The sequence below is a fragment of the Convolutriloba macropyga genome, chromosome 10, assembly GCF_964194025.1.
Source record: "Convolutriloba macropyga chromosome 10, txConMacr16.3, whole genome shotgun sequence".
NCBI lineage: Eukaryota > Metazoa > Xenacoelomorpha > Acoela > Convolutidae > Convolutriloba > Convolutriloba macropyga.
In genome coordinates, this window is record NC_134477.1 from 45,524,430 (window position 1) to 45,549,792 (window position 25,363).

At 35.8% G+C, this 25,363-nt stretch overlaps 2 protein-coding genes across 11 annotated transcripts in view; one reads left to right on the forward strand and one right to left on the reverse strand.

Moving 5' to 3' along the window:
* LOC142348160 (uncharacterized) overlaps window positions 1–25,363 on the reverse strand; it is a 586,343-nt gene that overhangs the window by 155,018 nt on the left and 405,962 nt on the right. The window lies entirely within an intron of this gene.
* LOC142348158 (neuronal cell adhesion molecule-like) overlaps window positions 1–25,363 on the forward strand; it is a 150,218-nt gene that overhangs the window by 47,448 nt on the left and 77,407 nt on the right. For all 10 annotated transcript variants that reach the window (XM_075399381.1, XM_075399377.1, XM_075399372.1 and 7 more), the window contains exons 8-13: window positions 2,211–2,341; window positions 16,795–16,924; window positions 17,304–17,499; window positions 17,865–18,042; window positions 23,853–24,087; window positions 24,372–24,556. In XM_075399381.1, the coding sequence (XP_075255496.1) occupies window positions 2,211–2,341; window positions 16,795–16,924; window positions 17,304–17,499; window positions 17,865–18,042; window positions 23,853–24,087; window positions 24,372–24,556 (1,055 nt within the window). The remainder of the gene's footprint in view (window positions 1–2,210; window positions 2,342–16,794; window positions 16,925–17,303; window positions 17,500–17,864; window positions 18,043–23,852; window positions 24,088–24,371; window positions 24,557–25,363) is intronic.

Genomic DNA, 25,363 nt, shown 5'->3' on the forward strand with positions numbered 1-25,363 from the left:
TAGATTTTTTTTGAATTTTTGCGCATATATTCAAGGGCGTTGCTGTCTATATTAGCTTCACCTTGCTGTTAAAATTTTAATTGTCGGGTCCCTAGTTGATTCAATTCTTGGGATTGTAATTCAGGACTTTTCCTGTTTTATTTTACTTCATGGAATAAAAATTTGTTTCGCTCTACCTTAGTTCACAGTTTGTTCCAAATTTTTTCATGAAATCTTTTCGACTTCTCTAGGCTTGTTTCATTCTTCGCTCATTCTGCTCGAAGTGCGTTTGAATAGAGGTTGCTCAGTAAAGCAACTATAGAACCATAAAGCCCAATTTTAAGATGCCCGCTAATTGAACTTTGTTCTTTCATGTCAAAGTTAACATCTCTAATACGTTTTGGCATTGATGCTATCCCCTGTATCGTCTCATTATGAAACATGATTGTCTAACAACAAAATGAAATCAAAGTTGTTCGCACTTTTAAAGATATTTTTCGTACATCAATCAGTTTTAATTTTTTCTGTTGTTTCAATGCCAATCGGGTTATGGGAATCAACTGCGAGTATTTTCCGGTAATCTTTCCAATATTTTTTAAACCATTGCTTTGAATTCAATGGAAGTTGCATGATCAAATCTTTGCTATTGATTCTATGCTAAACCGTCGGGGGTTCGTAAGCCTGGTCGTACCTGTAGAGTAATTTGAGACTGATTCGTACAACGTTACTCAGTTATAATCTGATACATGAATTTTTAATCCTTTGGCCAGTTGTAATTAATTGCTTGCAAATTAGGTTTGTAGCAATTATTGTCGTCCTCTGGCCTTTAATATGCGATTTTTTGATTGATCGATTGTTCGTCTGGCCATTTTTACTTTTTGTCCTCAAAACAGGATAACAAGTGACAACCTAAGGGCACTATGGGCTCGAAGAGCCTTCGGCTCACTAGACTCTAAGTATGCATTTCACTGAAACTGTTTTCGAGACATAAATACATTTCGTGAAGGGTGGATATTAGAGTTTGACCCCCACCCCACTTCACCCCCTCCCCTCCGCGCTCCTCAACTCCATTCAATTAAGATTAAGTTACCCTCCCTAAATCTAAGCTAGCTACTAACGAAGCCATCCGTTCGATAGCAATTTGCTCGATGTTTAGTTTGTTAATCTTTGTTTTTTATCTTGTCACCAGCAGCAATCGAATGTTTTGAACTTGCTTACTGGATACTCGAATTGAACTAGGATGATTATATTGCAGGATTTTCTTTGCTCTCGAACGAAGATTGTCTTTTCTATGTGAAATTTTTGCTTGACTGTTTTCTTATGGAACTTGAATTGAATTTCGTGAATTCAGAAATTAAGTCTGTAGCTAAACTAAAAGCAATTGTGAGCGATGATTGTATATAGCCCGTGTAGCGTAGAGGTTTGTACCCGATTTTTGTCCGTGAGAAGATGGGTTCGACACCCTCCTAAGTCACAAGTCTTAGCACCATAAAATTTTCTCTAGCCTATGCCCCCTACTAAACTGGTTGCCTCGCTAGTTGTCGAGAGCAAATCGTCCGACGTTAGTCGGTTTATGTTATTAGAATTTTGATAATGACGGTGAGGCCGTAAGATCTTACGAAAGACTGTCGTCTTGACAGATAGTACAATGAGACGGTTAGGGAAATGTATTTAAGTGAATTTGTTAGATTTCTTTCCAAAATTTTGTACATCGGTCTGCTGTCGTTTTTGAGTCTTTTGTGTTATTTTAATTTCTGTTTATCCTCTGTTTTAGTTGTTTGTCATATGTCAATCGTTTCCTTTCATTATTTTTCGTTTTTGAATCGAAGCAAGTCCTAGATGTCAAAGCAGCCCAGGAAAAATTAAACAGCTTCCTTTTAATAACAATAATAATCAACATTTTCTGTTTTCATCTTATGTTGTCAATATTTAATCTGTTTCACTTCTTCTGTTAAAAATCTTTCTCTATTCTAAACTGACTGTCTTTCTTTTCTCATTGCATTTGCTTAAATTTCTCTCAGTAGAAAAGTTCTCTCAGTAGTAAAGCAAACGTCTAATCTGTTTTTAATAGATTTAAGAAAACTAGGCGAAGTTACAACAGTTACAATAATTTTCTTTTCCAGTCTTTTAGAAATGCACATTCGGTAATATAAGTAAAATCTCAAAGTTTTTGAAGAGCCACTGTTTAATTTTGAATGCAGGAAATTAATTGTGGTGTTTGAATATTTCAGGACAAGAACGAATCCGCGGTTTTACTTTGCAAGTTTTGGGTCCAATTGATGGCAAGTACACAGTGAAGATCACAGGGGAGAGGTTGGACAAGTATGACTCTACAGTATTCCGAATTGACGTCACAGCTCAGGTAACATTTTCATGAGCTCGTTTTTAAGAAATTTGAAGCCACGTTGAATATCATTGTGGCTATAGTAATTCTAAAGAATTTCGGAGCGAGTTTATCCTTTATGGGAGACTCCGAGGTTAAATGGCGTGGGTGCCAGCAGCTAAGCTTAGGGTATGAAGGTTTATGTGAAACTCCGCTTTCGCTATTTATTTTTTTAATAGCCGAACAGCGATAGCTGGGGCTATTATTGGCCTTCTCTTGGTTTTTTACTATTCAAAGAATTTGAATTGTATTGGGGCGCTGTCTTTTTTTTACGACTCGAAGAGGAGTATTGGTTTTCTTAATGTTTTTTTTACCGGAAGTACTATTTGTTCAGACGCTGTTTTGACCTAAAAGCGTAAGTAAGTAAAATTGCCGTGTGAACTAATTTTTTTCTGAGCGAGAGAAGTTTTTTGATCATGCGCTGCGTTTAGTGAATGACTTTTTGACTTTGAAAAGTAGTTTTTGACTGAATGGCACCTATAAGTAACCGTTTTTAGCCGTTTTTCGTCTAAATGGCCCAATTTTTTTGCTTGTAATTTGGTTTTTGTAGCGATTATTTTTATTCGATGCTATATTGAATTGTCAACCTCGGAAATTGATACCACTGTGTTTTGTGGAGCCTGAAGATTGCGTTTCAAGTTCAAAATTGGCACATATTTGATTTTTTAGTTAACGTTTGTTTTTTCTATTAATTTTTGTCATTTTGGATCTTTTAACCGTCTGTTTGTCAAAAATCAATTAATATGGCAACTTCATTTTGAAAATTCATATACGCAACGCCTCTTTCTACCTCGATATAGTTTTGTTTTATAAAATTGTACATTTGCTAATCCGATTTTGGTAGTTTTTTCCGATTTTTGTCAGTTTTTTGGCTTCTAATTTGGTTTTACTTACTAGAAACAGTCTTTTTGTGCAAGAAGAGGGGTTTCAATTTCGTTTCAATCAAAGTTCAATCACTTTGGCGTTAAGTTTTTGAAAAACAGTTAAAACTTTTTCATAAATGCAGTCTTAAAAGTTTTTTGACCATTTTTTTTTGCAAAATGTTTCAATGTTTCGTATGTTTGAATTCTGCTTTTTCCTATTTTTTTTGTTTTCTTCAGGAGGATAGATCTTTGTATCGGATGACTAGTTATCTTTTCTATGTCTCGAATGCTGAACAATGAAATGTATTCGTTTTTCTTGATTTTTTTAATTTGATTTTTAACTTTCAAAAATCAAGAATGTTTTTCTGTTACGGTGTTCCTTACATTTCGCCCATATTCTTCACATTCTAGTTAGTAACATTCTAGTTTTGTTGTGGCACATATTTTTTTCGTTATATTAATTTTTTTCAGTTGTGAAAAAATTGAATAATTTCAGCCTTCTCTTAGATTTTTGTCATTTCTTTGGTTTGCAATTGATTTCATTCAACATATGGCAGTACTGAGAGTTTGCTAGCAAGCCTTTTCCAAAATGTCCACTTATTACTTTTTACTGCAACTTTCTTCACGCCTTGGTATTAATTTGAACGATTTTTTGTCTTTGAATATTCTCCTGCTGCTGATGTCTTTTCTATGATCAATTTAATTTTTGAATTAGTATGAATTCTTGTTGTCTAGCATATGTACAACAAGGAAGAAGTATGTGCTGTTTTTGGTCTTAATTGCAGTGATTAGAAGTGTAATTTTAGTAGTTTTCTAATTCTTAAATTTGAGCATTCTTTTTTAACTTAGTTTCTAATATTATTATCTGCCATTTGCTTTCCCGATCTTTGAGATTAGAAGCGTGAATTATTTGGGGGCAATTGATAGCCTTGGCACTATTTTCAACCTATCAGTATTTTGATCATCTTAATTGTTTCGGATTTTTTAACGTTACCAAACGTTTTCAATATTATAAAATTTTGCTGCATTTTGTTTCTCTTGGTAACAGCGGTTTTAAGTTTCACCAATGTTTAGATCAGACCTCAGGAGGTAATGAGTTAATGGTTTAATACAAAAGGTAATGGCTTCCGCTGCAATTGTGGTTTTGTGTTTGGAGTTTTGACGCTTCGAGTTGGTTCCGGAATTCTTCCGGCTATGTTTTTAAGATCTGTTCACACATTTTCATGATTTTTGAAGTCAAATTGGAGTAGTGATTTTGGTCACGCCGAAACAGGAAATGGAGCGAAAATGCGAGTGGTTTTGCGTCGTGATTTTTTTTCGCTCTAATTTTAAAGTAGAGTGCGAAAATGGTGTTTGAACAAAAATTCGGCTTCTCGTTAGTTGTTTTTTTGTTCACATGCGGCAATTTCACTCTGATTTTTACTGTTTTTTTGGATCGGATTTTTTTCTAAATGGTTTTCCCATTCCACAGACGCAGCCACTTTTTTTTCATTCTTTCATGCAATTTCAACTGATTTGCATGTGTGACGTCATTTTTCCCTCTTAGTGGAGCGAGTTTTTTTGTTCATGTGCGTGATTAAATTATTGGTCACATTTGAGTTACCTCACTCTCAAAAATGACTTCCTCAATTTGAAATTGTCTTTTATTTACTTTAATTCAAAGAGATAAGGTCAAATGGGTGTGTGTCACTCTAAATGAAGGTTATTTGAGATCAGCTAATAGAGGCAGCAAAAACTTGTACAGATTTTTAATCAAAATATATATAACATATCAGCCTTCAATGAAAAGACGAATTTTTTTGGTCTGTCTTTTTACTGTTTCTTTAGACTGCTGATCTACTAATCTATTGCGGCTGTTTTCTGGCAATCTGCCAGCTATGTTTTGATATTTAAGAAGCCCTCTTAGGTGACAGAGAATTTGCGAAAAGCGAAAAAGACGACTAAAGCGATATTTAGTCAGCAGGTTGACATAATTGATTAATTACTCTCAAATAAATTTTGTAGCAATCTCATTAGTACTGCTGGTCTTTTTTATTAGTTGCCCCTCAAACGATGTTTGTAGCAATTATATTAGTCCTGTCGGTCTTTTTTGCGATTTTTCGCTTGACCGATTCTGACGCTTTTGACTTTTCGTCCTCAAAAACGAGATAAACTGTTAGCGCCTGCGGGCATTAAGTGCTCTTAGAGCCTTTCAGCTGTTTCAACTGAAACTTTTGGAGACTTACTTATGGTGTGAAGGGCTGTTCCTAGAGGTTGAAGACACTCCCACTGTTGACCACCATCACACTGGCCCCCCACCACATTGTTGCCCATTATATCTTCTAGATTTAAAGGAATGTTTTTCAAGATTTTAGTGTCAGCAATTTTTGAAAGAAAAATATTTGCAATTTTTAACGTTTTTTTTTAAATATTTATATCATTTTTTCCGGCACCAGGGTCCTAGGGACCTCCTCCAAGGTTTGATGATAAGCTGTTGCATAGTTTTTAGGGTTAATCGAATGGTAATCAATATTTTAAGTACTCAAGCTTTAGCAGTTTTTTGATAAAATTTTATTTTTTAAATTTTCTGAAACTTATTATCATGTTCCAAGTTTTTGGATCTTTATGAGCCAGTGAAACTCTTTGAAGCTTGAAATAGGGATACTGGTTAGTGTCTCGAGAAAATGAAATGGTTTTGAAGATTTTGATATCTTGAATTTTAGCAAGATTTTGTTGAAATTTGCAATTGTTTTCAAATTTTTTCAATATTTTTGTCCTTTTCTGAGTTTAACGATCATTACTGGCCAAGGAAGCTTTTTAAGTCTTGCAGATGGGCTACTTGACATAACTCCAGAGACAAAAAATAGTTTTGAACATTTTCACGGCGAAATCTGGAAGCTTTTCTTTTAAGTTTTGATATTTAAGAAGCCCTCTTAGGTGACAGAGAATTTGCGAAAAGCGAAAAAGACGACTAAAGCAATATTTAGTTAGCAGGTTGACATAATTGATTAATTACTCTCAAATAAATTTTGTAGCAATCTCATTAGTACTGCTGGTCTTTTTTATTAGTTGCCCCTCAAACGATATTTGTAGCAATTATATTAGTCCTGTCGGTCTTTTTTGCGATTTTTCGCTTGACCGATTTGACGCTTTTGACTTTTCGTCCTCAAAAACGAGATAAAGAGTTAGCGCCTGCGGGCATTAAGTGCTCTTAGAGTCTTTCAGCTCTGTTTCAACTGAAACTTTTGAAGACTTACTTATGGTGTGAAGGGCTGTTCCTAGAGGTTGAAGACACTCCCACTGTTGACCACCATCACACTGGCCCCCCACCACATTGTTGCCCATTGTAGCTTCTAGATTTAAAGGAATGTTTTTCAAGATTTTAGTGTCAGCAATTTTTGAAAGAAAAATATTTGCAATTTTTAACGTTTTTTTTTAAATATTTATATCATTTTTTCCGGCACCAGGGTCCTAGGGACCTCCTCCAAGGTTTGATGATAAGCTGTTGCATAGTTTTTAGGGTTAATCGAATGGTAATCAATATTTTAAGTACTCAAGCTTTAGCAGTTTTTTGATAAAATTTTATTTTTTAAATTTTCTGTAACTTATTATCATGTTCCAAGTTTTTGGATCTTTATAAGCCAGTGAAACTATTTGAAGCTTGAAATAGGGATACTGGTTAGTGTCTCGAGAAAATGAAATGGTTTTGAAGATTTTGATGTCTTGAATTTTAGCAAGATTTTGTTGAAATTTGCAATTGTTTTCAAATTTTTTCAATATTTTTGTCTTTTTCTGAGTTTAACGATCATTACTGGCCAAGGAAGTTTTTTAAGTCTTGCAGATGGGCTACTTGACATAACTCCAGAGAGAAAAAATAGTTTTGAACATTTTCACGGCGAAATCTGGAAGCTTTTCTTTTAAGTTGATATTTAAAAGCCCTCTTAGGTGACAGAGAATTTGCGAAAAGCGAAAAAGACGACTAAAGCGATATTTAGTTAGCAGGTTGACATAATTGATTAATTACTCTCAAATAAATTTTGTAGCAATCTCATTAGTACTGCTGGTCTTTTTTATTAGTTGCCCCTCAAACGATATTTGTAGCAATTATATTAGTCCTGTCGGTCTTTTTTGCGATTTTTCGCTTGACCGATTCTGACGCTTTTGACTTTTCGTCCTCAAAAACGAGATAAACAGTTGGCGCCTGCGGGCATTAAGTGCTCTTAGAGCCTTTCAGCTCTGTTTCATCTGAAACTTTTGGAGACTTACTTATGGTGTGAAGGGCTGTTCCTAGAGGTTGAAGACACTCCCACTGTTGACCACCATCACACTGGCCCCCCACCACATTGTTGCCCATTGTAGCTTCTAGATTTAAAGGAATGTTTTTCAAGATTTTAGTGTCAGCATTTTTTGAAAGAAAAGTATTTGCAATTTTTAACGCTTTTTTTAAAATATTTATATCATTTTTTCCGGCACCAGGGTCCTAGGGACCTCCTCCAAGGTTTGGTGATAAGCTGTTGCATAGTTTTTAGGGTTAATCGAATGGTAATCAATATTTTAAGTACTCAAGCTTTAGCAGTTTTTTGATAAAATTTTATTTTTAAAATTTTCTGTAACTTATTATCATGTTCCAAGTTTTTGGATCTTTATAAGCCAGTGAAACTATTTGAAGCTTGAAATAGGGATACTGGTTAGTGTCTCGAGAAAATGAAATGGTTTTGAAGATTTTGATGTCTTGAATTTTAGCAAGATTTTGTTGAAATTTGCAATTGTTTTCAAATTTTTTCAATATTTTTGTCTTTTTCTGAGTTTAACGATCATTACTGGCCAAGGAAGTTTTTTAAGTCTTGCAGATGGGCTACTTGACATAACTCCAGAGAGAAAAAATAGTTTTGAACATTTTCACGGCGAAATCTGGAAGCTTTTCTTTTAAGTTGATATTTAAAAGCCCTCTTAGGTGACAGAGATTTTGCGAAAAGCGAAAAAGACGACTAAAGCGATATTTAGTTAGCAGGTTGACATAATTGATTAATTACTCTCAAATAAATTTTGTAGCAATCTCATTAGTACTGCTGGTCTTTTTTATTAGTTGCCCCTCAAACGATATTTGTAGCAATTATATTAGTCCTGTCGGTCTTTTTTGCGATTTTTCGCTTGACCGATTCTGACGCTTTTGACTTTTCGTCCTCAAAAACGAGATAAACAGTTGGCGCCTGCGGGCATTAAGTGCTCTTAGAGCCTTTCAGCTCTGTTTCATCTGAAACTTTTGGAGACTTACTTATGGTGTGAAGGGCTGTTCCTAGAGGTTGAAGACACTCCCACTGTTGACCACCATCACACTGGCCCCCCACCACATTGTTGCCCATTGTAGCTTCTAGATTTAAAGGAATGTTTTTCAAGATTTTAGTGTCAGCATTTTTTGAAAGAAAAGTATTTGCAATTTTTAACGCTTTTTTTAAAATATTTATATCATTTTTTCCGGCACCAGGGTCCTAGGGACCTCCTCCAAGGTTTGGTGATAAGCTGTTGCATAGTTTTTAGGGTTAATCGAATGGTAATCAATATTTTAAGTACTCAAGCTTTAGCAGTTTTTTGATAAAATTTTATTTTTTAAATTTTCTGAAACTTATTATCATGTTCCAAGTTTTTGGATCTTTATGAGCCAGTGAAACTATTTGAAGCTTGAAATAGGGATACTGGTTAGTGTCTCGAGAAAATGAAATGGTTTTGAAGATTTTGATATCTTGAATTTTAGCAAGATTTTGTTTGAAATTTGCAATTGTTTTCAAATTTTTTCAATATTTTTGTCCTTTTCTGAGTTTAACGATCATTACTGGCCAAGGAAGCTTTTTAAGTCTTGCAGATGGGCTACTTGACATAACTCCGGAGACAAAAAATAGTTTTGAACATTTTCACGGCAAAATCTGGAAGCTTTTCTTTTAAATTTTGCAATGTTTTTTGCAAAACTTTATCTAGCTACTGACGAAGCCGACCGCTCACCGGTCGTTTGAGAGCAATTTGCCCGACGTCAGTCGGTTATGTTTAATTGCTCTTGAACGAAGTTCATGGCAATTATTGTAAACGTGTGTCTTTTTTTACGATTCGAAGAGGAGTATTGAGATTCTACAGGGTTTTTTTTAGCAGAAAGCAAATTTGTTCATGACTTGAATTTTGACGTCTTTCTGTTCGAGCATTTACCTCCGTTTTTGATTGTTGACTTCTGTTTTCGAACATCGGACTTTAACAGTAGCTTCGTTTGTAATGTATAGTAATTAGGAACTGCTGGTAAATGTTCAAGGTGAAGAGGTCATTTGAGATTTTAGGTTCCTATATAAGTCACCCCTGATTATCTAAACTACACCTCACACCCCCACCCTCTCCCACCACCTATTCCCCCCCCCACCCACCCAACACCTACCTACCCGCACCCACCCCCCCCCAACTTACCACCCACCTACCCCAACCCCCTCCCTTCACCTAGCTACCCCCACCTACTCCCCCGCCCCAACTACACAAGCACTACCCACCTCCCCAACATATCTACCCACCCACCTACCTGCCCCCCAAACTAACCCCTCCCTTCACCTAACTACCACCACCTACCCCCCCCCCCAGCTACCCCAGCACTTCCCACCTCCCCAACCTATCTACCCATCCACCTGACCTAGCTCCCCCCGCACCTAAAACATTGTCGGCATTTTTAAAACACTTCAATGTGGTTTGTTAGGCTACTTTCGTTTTTTTTCTCTGGTCTATTTTGATGTTCTGATTGCGGCAAGGTTATGTGAGAGTTCATAATGCACGACGATTCGAGTCGTTTCCCGTATTCTACCGGCTATGTTTTTTTCTGCAAAATTTTCGCTTGACAGTTTTGACCTTTCGAGTGACTTTTACGCCCTTGACTTTTCGCGTTTCGCGTGATCTAAAATTCTCTCTCAATCACAATTTCAAGCAGCTGAATTCAATTGGCGGCAATTTAGTACTAAAAGTCAAATGAAAAGTGCGCCGAAACTGGTGCCATTTTTTACTTTAAATCTTAATAGTTGTATATGTTAACCTCTAATGTGGTTATTTGAAGCCCACTATTGAACTTCTTAGACCCATTTAGGCTCCCCCCTCCCCCCCGACTGAAACAGGCTGCAATTGATTAGAGATCCCACTAGTCGTTCGAGAGCAATTCTTCCAACGTTTAGTCGGTTATGTTTGCAATTTTTTGCCTTACTAACTTTCGTCTGATCGTTTTTTTTGTTGGACCATGTGGCTTTTGGACCTCAAAAACCTCACCGCATCACTCCCCACTCGTTCATACTCGTCCACTGCATTCCACCCGTAACCGCGCACGATCGATCACCTTCTCCCGCCGCGTGCTCGCCAAAGCAATTTCTAAGACCATTAGTCGAGAACATAATGAAGTTAGTTCCCACATGAATAGCCTCCCATCAATTGCGAGGTGCTCGAGAGCAGTAACCTGGCATTAGTAATCTGGAATTTAATAATGTAGTGACTTTAAACAAAGTTGGTAGCTGACATTTGAGATTTCTAATCACTTTTATGATAAAAGATTTCCTAACTGATTTTTTCAATTCAGTTTAATTTCTGTAACATTCAAATCTGAATATTTTAGAAGATGCAATTTTTGATCTGTGTGGAAACTGTCTGCCGCATATGCCCCTTTTTTCCTTAGATAGCGATTTCGTGTTTCCTGTGATCTTATACATTTCACTACATTTGGTGGAAATTCTAAGTGTTGCGACCAATTTTGAAAGCTCTTAACTTCAGAAAACTTCAAAAGTGTTCAATCAGAATGAAATTCGGCTTGCTATTTGAAAGAAATGATGTGCGATTGTCTTTATCTCCTCGCTGCAGAATTTGATGAGATTTTTTTCCTAAGATGTAAATTTCTGTTAGCGTGGCTCATCTCATCAACAGCCAATGACAATTGCTTTAGCGCAAAAGATTTAAAGATGGGTTGTGATATGAACCTGAAGGCTTTTCGGGGTTGTGATATAAACCTGAAGGCTTTTCGGTGCAATGAACGCTTTAAATTCAGATTTTTATCAAACAGGTTTTATCAAGGCCGTTTTGTTGATACTTCTGCTTTTAAAAGTCAAAATCGAAAATTACTCTCTGAATATGTTCAAACTAAGCGTTTTTTCGTCATTTCTATTGTTGTTTTGTTTGTCTCCCCTTTTTGTTATACCGGTACTTTTTGCACTGCAGCTGGCATTTTTTTAAGATAAACCTTTTCAGATAATAGGCCTTTAGTGTCTTAGATAATAGGCCTTTAGTGTCTCGTGGGACTGAAGTGGCCGATGACAGCATGTAGAAAAAGAAAATTTTTTTGAAGATGGATAATAACTTAAATATCGTAAAAAAGGAAATAAAAGGTGTTCGACAAAGTTGTTCATTGTTTAAGTTTTGTCTGAATTAAATGTTTTTTCAATCTCAAAGGACTGCTTTCTATTATTAAAAGATTCTGATTGCTTTCGAACACCGTTGTTATCTTAATTTCTCATTAGTAGTATAATAGCAGTTAAGCGCAATCGGAGGCAGTTTAGAACTAAGAGTCAAATGAAAAGAATGCCAGCATTGGTTGTATTTTAAATCTCAATGTTAGTATATAAAAACCTTTTAAAGAAGTCAATTGAAGCATCTTAGTGAATTTACCTGCCCCCCCCCCCCGCTCCTCCTCCTCCTCCTCCTCCTCCTCTTCCTCCTACTCCTCTTTCTTCTCCCTCAGGCTATCTCCCCTCGTCCGACTGAAGCAGGCTCCGATAGATTAGAGCTACCTGTAGTTGTTCGAGAGCAATTTTTCCGACGTTGGTTGGTTGATAGCCGCGTCAGCAATTCCAGGCTTTGCAGTGAACATTTGTCTGCGTGACATCATTTTTGCTTTTAGGTCGATTGCGTGACTTACCTCACTCAAAAAATGATTTCTGAACTCACTTATGGAATTTTATTGTATGAACATTTAGTAGTTAAAGATCAAAAGTGCGCATTTAAGTAGTGCCAAACTCATATGCCCTAATTCTTGAGTATTAGTCTTGTTTTTGATTTCGAAAATCAATTTTGAAAAAGCTCTTTTAGCTTTTAGGGCTTTTTCCTTATAGACCGTATTTGTATCATAAAAATGACAGTACGTATCTAACCCATAAAATCTAGTGATCTACTAAAGGACTCTTGGTCAATCTGCAAGAAGGCCACAAGCGTCTATCGCGGCTTTTTTTCCGGCAATCTGCCGGCAATGTTTATATATTCTCTCCGAAAATGTCTAATAATGTTCTTTTTCGTTCCTTCAGCTTTTGAAAGCCAAAAAAAATGCTCATTAGGTTACCAAAATTAAATCTTTAATGGCTCCAACCATTAATGCAGCGAAATTTTGGAGGGAACCTTAATCTGACACTTCCATTGAACGAATTCCTGTGGTGTTTTGTGGCTTTTTGCACCCAAGCTTTGTCTGTTTAGTTCATTTCTTTCCCTTTTTGACTTTGCTGGAACCTTCGGTGCCACACGCAAATTGTCTTCACCAGTTGTTGGTTTTAAGATATAGAGCATTGCATATTGCATAGATTTTAAATATGATAGGAGCTGACTCCTTTGTTAAATGTTGTTAGCTGACTCCTTTGTCTAGTTTTAGTTTTTTGTTACCAAAATTCTTCATTTTTGAGTTATCACTAAATTTTTGAATTGATATCTTCTGCTTAATTGCTCTCGCAATTTGAAGCATTTTTCGTAAATAGGTTGCTTCTATGCAAAATTTTTGGTCGACAGTTTTATTGTAAAACATGTTTTCGCTTTTATCTCTCGGGCGACTTTCAAGCTTTATTTCCAGATTTTTGTTTCCTTGCTTTAAATCGTTCTTTCAAAAGTCTCCAGGCTCGTTCTCCACCACCGAGGCCTTTCGCGTTGACGCAGTCGTGTCTGATCAACATCAGGCTGGAAAAGTCCAACGTCATTGCCAGATAGCACCAAATTTGGTTTTACGTTTCTCACTTTCAACCAGTGCCGCTGCTCTTTTTGTGTCAGTCTCCAATGTTCTTGCCTGTCCTCTGCTGATGCATTTTCGCCAAGTCTTCGCGGTGCTTCTGGAAATTCTTCTGTACCCACCAGGGTGTCATGCAGTTTCTCCGTCTTAGCGAATGCTGCAAATCGTGTTGACCATGTAGCTAAGTCATTTTGAAGACCACTGAAGCTCATCCACTTCATGTTGTTAGCTGACTCCATTCTTTGGCAGTGTGATCACTTTTTTGGTAATTTTTTCTTTATTTGAATATAATTTTGAGATTTCAAATTTAGTGAGGTGACAATTTACTAGCAATTACTACTCTGGGCCCATAACTTTGTTAGACAGGATTACGGAACCTCAGCGAAGCGGATTTGCGCACAAAGTTAATTGCTAGAAAAGTTGAATAATGTTAAAGTTACCGTAAAGAAAATTGTGATAGAAATGTAATTAATGTAAACTATATGTACAGGATGTTGTTTAGTGTCAACGGTCGTATATATTAATCACAATATTGTTAGTTTGTAATAATTTAAATATCAGAACTCAATTATGTTTATTATATTCAGTTTTCTATTTAATCCCAAATAGCTCAGTGCAGGCATTTTCTTTTATTAAGATTAATTGACATATCGAAATGTTGACATATGTTCTGTTAATATCAACGTTCGCTCATGTGCTGACTTTATATGACTTCTATTAAAGACATGAACAAGTTCTTATGTTTTTCATTATGATTTCGTTTTTGCACCCCCCTTTTTATCTAAAGGTCTAATCGGGCTCATAATAGATGATTCTGAAAGCTTACATAAATGTACTAGGACTGTACTTCGAGATAATAACAAGTTTGTTTTTCAGAATTGAGATATTCGACTTTAAGTTCTAATATCATTTCAAGGAGACTCCGAGGTTGTTTAATTGTGTGGATGCCAGCAGTTAAGAATAGAGTATGAAGGTTAAGAATAGATGAAACTCGGCTTTCGCTATATGTTTTTGTTGGTATTTAAGAAACTCTCTTAGGTGACAGTGAATTTGCCAAAAGAAAAAGACTACTAAAGCGAATCGGCGGCATTTTATTAACATTTACTAGTTAAAGATCAAAAGTGTGCATCTAAGTAGTTCCAAACTTATATGCCCTAATTCTTGTTTTAGTCTTGATTTTTTGATTTGGAAAATCATTTTTGAAAAAGCTCTTTTAGTGCTTTTTCCCTTATAGACCGTATATGTATCATAAAAATGACAGTACGTATCTGACCCATAGAATCTAGTGGTCTATCAAAGGACCCTTGGTCAATTTGCCTATCTTGTTTCTTTAGTTGTTTCAATTCATGGAAGACCACAAACGTCTATCACGGCTATTTTCTGTCAATCTGCCGGCTATGTTAATGTATTCTCTCCGAAAATGTCTTAAAATGTTCTTTTTTGTTCCTAAACTTTTTGAAAGCCAAAAAATTGCACATTAAGTTACCAAAATTAAATCTTCAGTGGCTCCCTCCAATAATGCAGCGAAATTTTGGAGTGAACTTTAATCTGACACTTCCTTTGAACGAATTCCTGTGGTGCTTGTGGCTTTTTACACCCAAGCTTTGTCTTTTTAGTTCAATTCTTTCCCTATTTGACTTTGCTGGAACCTTCGGTGCCACACGCAAATTGTCTTCCCCAGTTGTTCGTTTTAAGATATAGAGCATTGCATTTTGCATAGATTTTAAATATGATAGGACTTTTGCTTTTTTCAGTTTGTTTTTCGTTAAAATTCTTCATTTTTGAGTTATCACTAAATTTTTGAATTGATATCTTCTGCTTAATTGCTCTCGCATTGTGAAGCAATTTTTGTAAATGGGTGTGTTCTATGCAAAATTTTTGGTCGACAGTTTTATTGTAAAACATGTTTTCGTTTTTATCTCTCGGGTGACTTTCAAGCTTTATTTCCAGATTTTTGCGTGACCTAAATTCAATTGCCCTTATCGCAAATTAAGTCTGTTGCTAAAATACAAGCGATTGTTAGCCGAGTGGTTAATTGTTCAGTGTTTTACGCCGGAGGTCGTGGTTGAAACCTGTCCTTGGTGGGAATATTTTGCACTCATAAAAATTATCTAGGCTACCCCCTGAATTAAACTGCCCCGCCTGTCATCCGAGCAATTGGTACGAATTTATTCTGTTTATGTTTAATAGCCGCCCTCATCTTCTCAGCTGGCTATTATTGCGCTCGTATTGTTTTTACAATTCAAAGAATTTGAATTGTATTTGGGCGCTGTCTTTTTTTTTTTAAGATCTGTTCACACATTTTCATGATTTTTGAAGTCAAATTGGAGTAGTGATTTTGGTCACGCCGAAACAGGAAATGGAGCGAAAAAGCGAGTGGGCTTGCGGCGTGAATTTTTTTCGCTCTAATTTTAAAGTAGAGTGAGAAAACGGCGTTTGAACAAAAATTCGGTTTCTCGATAGTGGTTTTTTGTTCACATGCGGCAATTTCACTCTGATTTTTACTGTTTTTTCGATTTTTTGGATCGGATTTTTTTGTAAATGGTTTTCCCAATCCTTTCACAGCTCATTCAAGGCCTAGATTTTTGTTTGAATTAAAATTTTCTTTCTCGCTAGTGGTTTTTTGTTCACATGCGGAATTTTGACATTGATTTTCTGTTTTTTTTTCCTGGTTTTTTATCTGATTTTTTTTAAAATGGTTTTCTCAGTTCACTCATAGTCCATTCTAGGTCTAGTTTTTCTGTTTAGTCAATGAAAATTCTTTGAATTGTACGTCAGGACTTGTCCTGCTGTGTTTTTTTACTTCGTCAAACTTTTCGCTTTACCATTTTGCCGCTTTTTCGACATTTTTCGTGAAATCTTTTTGACTTCTCTAGGCTAGTTTCTCTCTTCTCTCGTTCTGCTAAAAGTGAATTTGAACATCAGTTGCTAAGCAAAGCAATTCAAAATGAACAGAGTCGGTATAAAAAATTGAAGTCAGAAATAGAAACGGGATAAACCCATAAAGCCCAATTTTAGATGCCCGCTATTTGAACGTCGTTCCTATAAGTCTTAGTTACCACCTCTAATGCTTATTGGTGTTGATAGTAGCCCCTGTAGCCTCTCTCTAAGAAACAGAAGTATGTTCAACTACGAAATGCCATCAAAATAAATGGGACTTAAAAAATATTTTTGTACAAAAATCTTTTTTTTTTCAATATATTCTATTCGTTCAATCCCAATCATGCTTATTGGAATCAACGGCGGCTATTTTCCGGCAATCTGCTGGGTATGTTTCATGTTTTTGATCATGTGTTTATTTTGTGTGTTCTCTATGTTTAGATTAGTGAAATTAAAACATGGGGGTTAAATGACACTAAATTTTTCCGGACACGACATTTTTGTCAAGTTGATTATGAAATAACTTCTTTACTAAGTGTCTTATTTGTTTTTCGCATAATTTCTACAAAATATAAGTTATAATCTCGCGTTAGTTGGAATGAGTTGCTAAAAGCTCTTTTTCTAAAAATTTTGAAGCGTCGGTTTTGATCGGATGGAAATTTTGTTTCAGCCATTACAAATTTAGCAAATGTTAAGCTAGTTCATGATGTGATGTGTTGTGTTTGTAGGAGATGTCGAAGAGCGAAGTTTTGGGAAAACAAGGACTACTGGATGCCAGTCAGAGGAATCAAGTGCTCTTCAACGACTTCAGAGTGCTCCCATTCGAAGCACGAAGAGAAATCATCCTCTCCGTACTTTGTAAGAACATTACCTGTTACTACCTTTGACCTTGTTAGGAACACCTTCATTAGGGCAAATGTCTCGACAAGACATATTCTGTAAAATTTTTGTTGGATCAGTCATTGATTTTTTCCTATGCTATGTCGATATGGAAAATGTGTCTGTAGTCAGTTTGAAATAAATCCAAAATAGTTGCTTTTCGATACTCACATATTCCATTTTTGGCAAATCTTTAGTCATGTTTGACTTGCGGTCCAATTTTTAAGGTTCTATCTCGAGGTAGAGGTCGCGGAAAGAGTTGAACTTCTGCCTTTTTCATGTTGTCCAGTTTCTAATGTCGCTTTCTTTGATCACGTGAAAACAAATCTCGATCTTCAAAATTATCTCTTTTCTTCAGCTCGCGTTCCAATCATAATTGACCCTGAGAAAGGCCAGAGTGTGTTGGTGGGCACGAAGGACTTCGAAATCAAGTTTACAATATTTGGGTCGCCAGTACCTGACATAAGGTGGTACAAGGACGGCAAGAGGATCTTCGAGGGACAGGACTATGAAATGAAGAAGTCGAATGATCTCTATTTCTCACTTATCATCAAGTAGGGCGGGCATTTTAAGTCTTGTTCCTTTAAGCTTTCCGGACGATAATACGTCGTTGTCAATTGATTTTGCATTTTTTTCAATACAATTAAGTTAGTCAATATTATGAGCTATTAATCTGAAAAATGGATACCGGGTGTTTCAATATGTAAATGGAGTGTTTGAAACTAGCCAAGAAGTGAAGAGTTATTTTGTACTCGTGCTGAAACTAAAGGCTGGAATCGCATTGATAAGAAGCTGTTCTTGATATCCTCTTGCTAATTAATCGAAGAACAGACCCGAGTATTAATATCTTTTGATAAGATGTTCTACCACAAGTAGAAAAATGGTGAAATTGGGTAGAGAACATTGATATTGTATTTAGGAAAGTGGATGGCTCTGCAGTATACACAGTGGAAGCAGAGAACAGTCTGAGTATGGGAATTCCACTCTCCCACATGTACACACTTACAGCACACGAACCTCTCATAATGTCACCGTATAAGAAGGGAGAGGTGTATTCAGTGGTGGGAAAGCCACTCAATGTGTCCTGTGCTGCTAAAGTGAGTTTTCTCTTTAATAGCCGCACAGGGATAACTGGGGCTTCTATTGGCCTTCTCTTGGATTTTAAGATTCGAAGAGGCTTTATGGTTTTCTGTTTTTTTTAAACAAATGAGCGATTAAGAAAACCGGAAGTTCGGGGATTGAATAATGTTTGTAAAAGTTATTTCAGTGAAAAAATTCGAAGAGCGGAGAAAAGAGAGAGTGGTTCAATTGTTCATGCCTTCTTTTGAAACAGAGCGAGAAATGTAGGTGTAAAAATTTTCGCTAAGCCAGCAAGTATTTTGTTAACGTGCGGTTTTTCCAAGTGCTCTTGGTTTTTTACAATTCAAAGAATTTGAATTGTATTGGGGCGCTGGCTTTTTTTAGATCTGTTCACACATTTTCATGATTTTTGAAGTCAAATTGGAGTAGTGATTTTGGTCACGCCGAAACAGGAAGTGGAGCGAAATAGCGAGTGGTTTTTTGGCGTGATTTTTTTTGCTCTAAATTTAAAGTAGAGTGAGAAAACGGTGTTGGACAAAAATTCGCTTTCTCGCTAACGTTTTTTTGTTCACATAAGGCAATTGCAGTTCGATTTTTACTGTTTCGATTTTTTGGATCGGATTTTTTTCAAGATGGTTTTCCCAATGCATTCATAGTCCGTTCTAGGTCTATTTTTCTGTTTAGTCAATGAAAATTTTTTGAATTGTTTGTCAGGACTTATTCACAGAGCAAAGCTGAAGTCGAATTTTCTGAATGACTTCTTCCTCTCACTAACGGCATTTGCGTGCCTGACGTCATTTCTCACTCGCTTTAGCGAACGTGTTTAGGTTATTTGAGTGATTAGATTTTTATCATACGTGACTTACCTCACTCAATAAAATGACTTCTGCACTTTAGAACTTAAGTTTAATTTGAAATTGTTCAAGGTCAAAGGAACTCATATGTGCAGTAAAGGTCCCTAATAAGAGGCTTCTGTGGAATGAATATTAACAAGCTTTATTAATTTATCGCTGAATGTTTTTTAGCCTAGTTTTTTGAGCGGCGTCGATTTTTTTTTAATTTAGATCTGCATCTGTTTCTATCTCTATTATATAGCACGCAGGTCTATTCTTTCGCAGCTATTCCGGCAATCTGCCGGCTATATTTTTAATTTTGTTTTGATAACGTTTTGGTAATTAATAAATGGTAAAAAATAAAGTAAGGTTTTTTGGTAGTTAAAGTTTTACGCCAGTTTTGAAAGTTTTTCAACTAATTCTCGGGTTTTAAGGCTATTTTAGCGATTTTTGGCCTATTATTGTATTGTATTGCTTTTATTTGTCACTGAATGTAAGATTAATGCTAGTGGCATTTTTCCTGAGAAATTAAATACGGGTTCTTTGGTACCAAGCAATTTATTTCTTTAAAATTGCGAAAGTTGTTTTTTTTAAATTTCTTAGTTTTTCGCTTTTTAAAAAAAAATTAGAGATATTTCTGTGTTTTTTTTAGGATTGTCCGAATTTGTGCGATCAATTAAATTGTCTCGATTAATATTAATAATATTTTCCCCTTTTTTAATACTTGTGCAAATTAAAAAATTAATTGAATTGTTGTTTTTTTGTTACTTGTTACTTTTTAATTAACTTTGTTTTTTGTTGTTCAATTAAGATAGTCTTCTCAATTGTTTGATGCTCACTGCGACAGGCTGCTTTTTGGCAAAGGTATCTTCGAGTCTTTTTTGGATTCATGGCGGCTATTTTTTTTTTGTTTCGTCGTCAAGATTTTTATTACGACCATATGACGTCACAACCAATGCAAGTCTGCTTTTTGTTCAGTTGTTTATGCAATTTCAACTGTATTGCATACCTGGCGTCATTTTTCATTCTTAGTGCAGCTAATTTTTTTTATTCGTTCGCGTGATGAAGTTGTTGGTCACACGTGATTTAAAAATGACTTCCTAACTCTAAAGTTGTAAAAGAGATCAGTCCAAATGAGTGTGTGCCACTCTTGTTGAAGGTTCATTGAGAGGAGATATTAGTTTGACAGATTCTTAATAAAAATGAATCATCTGAGCATTAATTTTTTTGGTCTGTTTCTTTTACCATCTTTGAGACTGCAGATCTTCAAAGCTATTGCGTCTATTTTCTGACAATCTGCCAGCTTTGTTTTATTTTCTCTCAAACCGAGTTTGTAGCAATTATATTACACCAGTGGTCTTTTTTATGCGATTTCTGCTTGACCGAATTTTCGTCTGACCCAATTGACTCTTCGTTCTCAATAGCAGGATAAACAGGTAGCACCCCCCCCCCCACTCCATCCCCCCTACTCCACCCCTCTCTCTGCTCACTTCACCTTCAATCCCCACCCCGCACATCGTTGCACTCGTAACCCACCGCGCTCCCTCCACGCACTTTTCCCACCTTTTCTCAATTTCATGACGATCTGTTCACAAGTCAAAAGCCAACGATCAAAAAAGTAGGATGTCATTGTAATCACTTCAAGAGAAGAGAAAAAGAACCACTTTTTTCATTACTAGCCCTAATGTTTTAGATTGCAAAGGGAGGCAACTGAGCACAGTAGCAACAAATCTGAGTTAAATGAAATCAAAGAAATACAGTCATGGTTTTTCACAATAATTTTCATCGAAACTGAAAAAAAAATCTTTGAGGCTTGGTTGTCCAAAGTTTTTGACAGTCATGTAGAAGCAAAATTGGGGCAGTACAAATACAAATTTTTTTGAACTTTTTTAATTTTTTCAGTTAATCCATTGTAAATGGGGACCAGATTAATGCTCGAGAGGCTATCTCATCCTTGGAATTTAACTCAAAATTTTAAAATTTCAGTGCGTTTATTTTTTTGGATGCATTCTGTTTCGGCCAGGGTCATAAAAAATTTATGCTCACTACGCTGGGGTTGGCCGAAACAGAATAGATCCAAAGTTTTAACAAGTTCCAGCGTGCTCTTTCATTTTATCTTTTGCGATATGAAAGTGTTTTGTCCAAAAATGAATAATTATTTTACCATTTCTGACTTAAGATCTGATAAAGCTGCATATTTTGATGAAAATCTTATTTTAGTTTTTTTGGTCAAAAAAAGTTCAACGTTTCATTTAATCATTCCTCTTGTTTTTCCGAGAACGGTTAATAATTAAAGGTTAAGTCACGCCCCCTATTTCGTTCCTTATAGTTAAGTGATGATTTCCTTAAATCAAGTACTAGATATCCTTGAATAATTGTTATAATTTGGTTCATATTTAAATAGTTCGCCAGGCCATATTGGACCGTATTTCCATTTTGGACTGTAATCTGTAATTTGTTAATGTTTATTGAAAACAACCGCAGAATGACAGATATTTACATGTTCTATGAAGATGTATATGTATAATTGACAAATACCGTAAAGAGAAGTTACGTACTTTGTGAAGTTATTAGGCTGATAAAGTAGGTGCTACTACGAACTTATGTATGTACTTAACTAACATCAGAAAACGTTAAAAAAATCCAGAAACGGACCAAGTTGAAAAAAAGTAAAAATTTACGAAGGACCAATACAACTCGAGGTACGAAACTGCGAAATCAACAACCACCAGGACACCGGAGAACCAGCCCAATAGCCCATTGAAAACTTTGTCTTTAAACTCTTATAAAATCTTGTAAAATTACTTATTTGTTCTCGAAATAAACTTTTATAAAACGGGTGATGTAATTAAATGATTAAACTGCAAATCTTTGTCCAATTTCTACGTCCTTAATAGCCGCCCTCATCTTCTCAGCCGGCTATTATAGCGCTCCTATTTTTTTTTACTTCGTCGAATAAAAAAATCTTTCACTTTACCTCATTTTGCCGCTTTTTCAACATTTTGCGTGATATCTTTTTGACTTCTCTAGGCTAGTTTCTCTCTTCTCTCATGCTGCTAAAAGTAATTTTGAACATCAGTTGCTCAGCAAAGCAATTCAAAATGAACAGAGTCAGTATAAAAAATTGAATTCAGGAGTAGAAACGGCATAAACCCATAATGCCCAATTTCAGATGCCCGCTATTTGAACGTCGTTCCTATTAGTCTTAGTTACCATCTCTAATGCTTATTGGTATTGATAGTAGCCCCTGTAGCCACTCTCTAAGAAGTAGAAGTACGTTGTGTTCAACTACGAAATGCCATCAAAATAAATCAGACTTAAAAAATGTTTTTGTACAAAAATCTCTTTTTTTTCAATATCTTCTTATCTTTCAATCCCAATCATGCTTATTGGAATTAACGGCGGCTATTTTCCGGCAATATACCGGGTATGTTAATAGACATTGAGGGAGTTTAATTATAGCTAATAAAACACAAGGCAACTAGTGGATATATTACGCCTTAGAACCGTTTAATTGAAGACTTTTACTAGCTAATTGTATTGAAATTATTTCCGCTGAAATTGCACTATGAAAATAAACCGTAAGTCCTTGTAACAATTCTAGTTAATTACTCTGAATATTATAACTCATAGATAATATCTTTTATAGCTAGTTCGTAACAGTTAATAATTAGTTGGTTGTTAATAGCATCATCTCAGCCGGCTATTATAGCGATCCTAATTTTTACAATTCAAAGAATTTGAATTTTATTGAGGTGCTGTCTGTTTTTATCTGTTCAGACATTTTCATGATTTTTGAAGTGAAATTGGAGTAGTGATTTTGGTCACGCCGAAACAGGAAGTGGAGCGAAAAAGCGAGTGGTTTTGTGGCGTGATTTTTTCGCTCTAAATTTAAGGTAGAGTTAGAAAACGGTGTTTGAACTAAAATTCGCTTTCTCGCTAGTGCTTTTTTGTTCACATGCGGCAATTTCACTTCGATTTTTACAGTTTTTTCAATTTTTTGGATCGGATTTTTTTCTAAATGGTTTTCCTAATCCATTCATAGTCCGTTCTTGGTCTAATTTTCTGTTTAGTCAATGAAAATTTTTTGAATTGTTTGTCAAGACTTGTCCTCTTAGGTTTTTTTACTTCGTCGAACGAAAAAATGTTTTGCTTTACCTCATTTTGCCGCTTTTTCAACATTTTGCGTGAAATTTTTTTGACTTCTCTTGGCTAGTTTCTCTCCTCTCTCATTCTGCTAAATGTAATTTTGGACATCAGTTGCTCAGCAAAGCAATTCAAAATGAACAGAGTCAGTATAAACATTGGAAGTCAGAAATAGAAACGGGATAAAGCCGAATTATAGATGCCCGCTATTTGAACCTCGTTCCTTTAAGTCTAATTTATCATCTCTAATGCTTATTGGTATTGATAGTAGCCCCTGTAGCCTCTCTCTAAGAAACAGAATTATGTTCAACTACGAAATGCCATCAAAATAAATCGGAATTAAAAAAATATTTTTTTACAAAAATCTTTTTTTTTCAATATCTTTTCTTTCAATCCGAATCATGCTTACTGGAATCAACGGCGGCTATTTTCCGGCTATTTTTTTCTGCAATAATTGTAACCTCTCTCGAAGCAGTTATTGTAAACGTGTTGGTATTTTTATGCAATTTTTTTGCTTGGTGGCTTTAATGCTTTTGTTCTAGAACATTTTTTTTGTTCTCAAGTGACTTTTTCACGCTTTATGCTTCATTTTCGATAGGTCTCCTTGATTGTTACTAATATGAAAGTGATTACGAGCGGTTGAAGGTTAAAGCCGTTGTGGCTTAGCGGTTAAGATGTCAGACTGCTATCACGGAGGTCGCGGGTTAGAACCCCTATGAGGTTAGAATTTTGCAGCCAGCATTAAACTACACCCCTAATTTAAATTGCCCCCGCTTGTTCGAGAGCAATTCTTCTGGTTAGTCGGTTGTGTTTTTATGATGCTTAAACTACATTCTGTATCTTTATAGCAACGCAACAATGCTGAGAGCATGGACATTGACTTTGCGTGGGAGATTGACGAACGAGAGATGATCCCGACTACTAGCAACGGAGTGCGCATGTACGGGTCACGTGACCGGGAGAGATACTTTGTGAGCACCTTGACATATACTCCAATGAGGATTGATTCATACCTGGTGAAGTGCACGGCGGCACTGGGAGGTCTTGATAAAGTGTCTCACACAATCAGAGTTATCACAGGAGGTGAGTACTTTTTGTTGCCCAAGTTTGATAAGTTTATGGAGGTTTTATAAATACGTATTTGTAAGAACAGTTAAACACTGAGAAAACCTTCTTGACTTCAATGTAAGAGCATGCAGTCAATAAAATGGGGTTTATTTTAAGTTTCACGTTACCAAAAGTTTTACGGTTTTCATATTCTGTGTGCCTACATGCCTGCGTTGGAATATTAGTCGTAACATTTGGTTATGCGTACCTTGTTTCTGTACCACAATTATGATCAGATTAATATATTTGATCAATTTCAGAGGCTCCCGAAACTCCAATAGATCTGCAGTACGATCTATCTAGGGAGGTTTTCTCCTGGAGATCGCAACGACAGGACTCGTTCAAAACGGACGTTCTTGAGTGGGCACCCATGTTTGCGGAATCGGACTCGGAGGACACAAGCGCCTTCAAGGTGTACAATGAGACCACTGACAAACTGCCTATTGTAAGTCGTTGTTTCTTCACCTCCTTATATAAGGAGACATATAAATCTAAGCTCTCCTAGCATGAAAACTGCGTCCTTGATCTGCAATTTTTGCGAATTTAATTGGTGGTAGTTGGATTTTAATGTCCTATAAATACATCGATTAAAATAACTGCGCATTAAACCGCTACAATTTGCTGATATGAAAGAAAAATTGACCATTTGCATCGATTCGCAGTTATTGCAGAGGAACAACTTTGGTAGATTTTTAATGACATAATTGCGATGGGAATAATCATACCCCTGTGTGAAAATGTATCGTAGTTTTAATTTAGCTATTCTTAATTCATAATAAACGATTAGAAATATCAAATAATGTGAGTCGTTGTCATTACCTATAAATCATCCGGTCTTATTTTAAGATGCTTTTAGATGTAGTTAAGCAAATAGTACTACTAAGTTCGAGATTTCCATCATAAACTGCAAATGAAACCAAATATTAAATTTTGAAAAGGTAGTGAAGTTATAGAGAATGCATCGACTGTCTGTTGTAGAATGTAGTTTTCATGAAATTCATAAGCGGAACAGTTAACTTTTCTCGCAATAATAAGCTTAGAGTTAAAAAAGTAAATTTAGATTTTCCGGCATTTGCAGCTTCTTTGAGGCGATTGCTATGCTTTACACTACCCGGTAGAGTAGACTATAATTTTGAGAGGCTAATAGTTCCGATTTATGCTTTTTAGCCGCATTAAACATGCAACCTCATTTGCTGCGCGGCAGGCTTATAGGCAACAAAATGAAGCATCAATGCTGCCATTGCAGCATCTA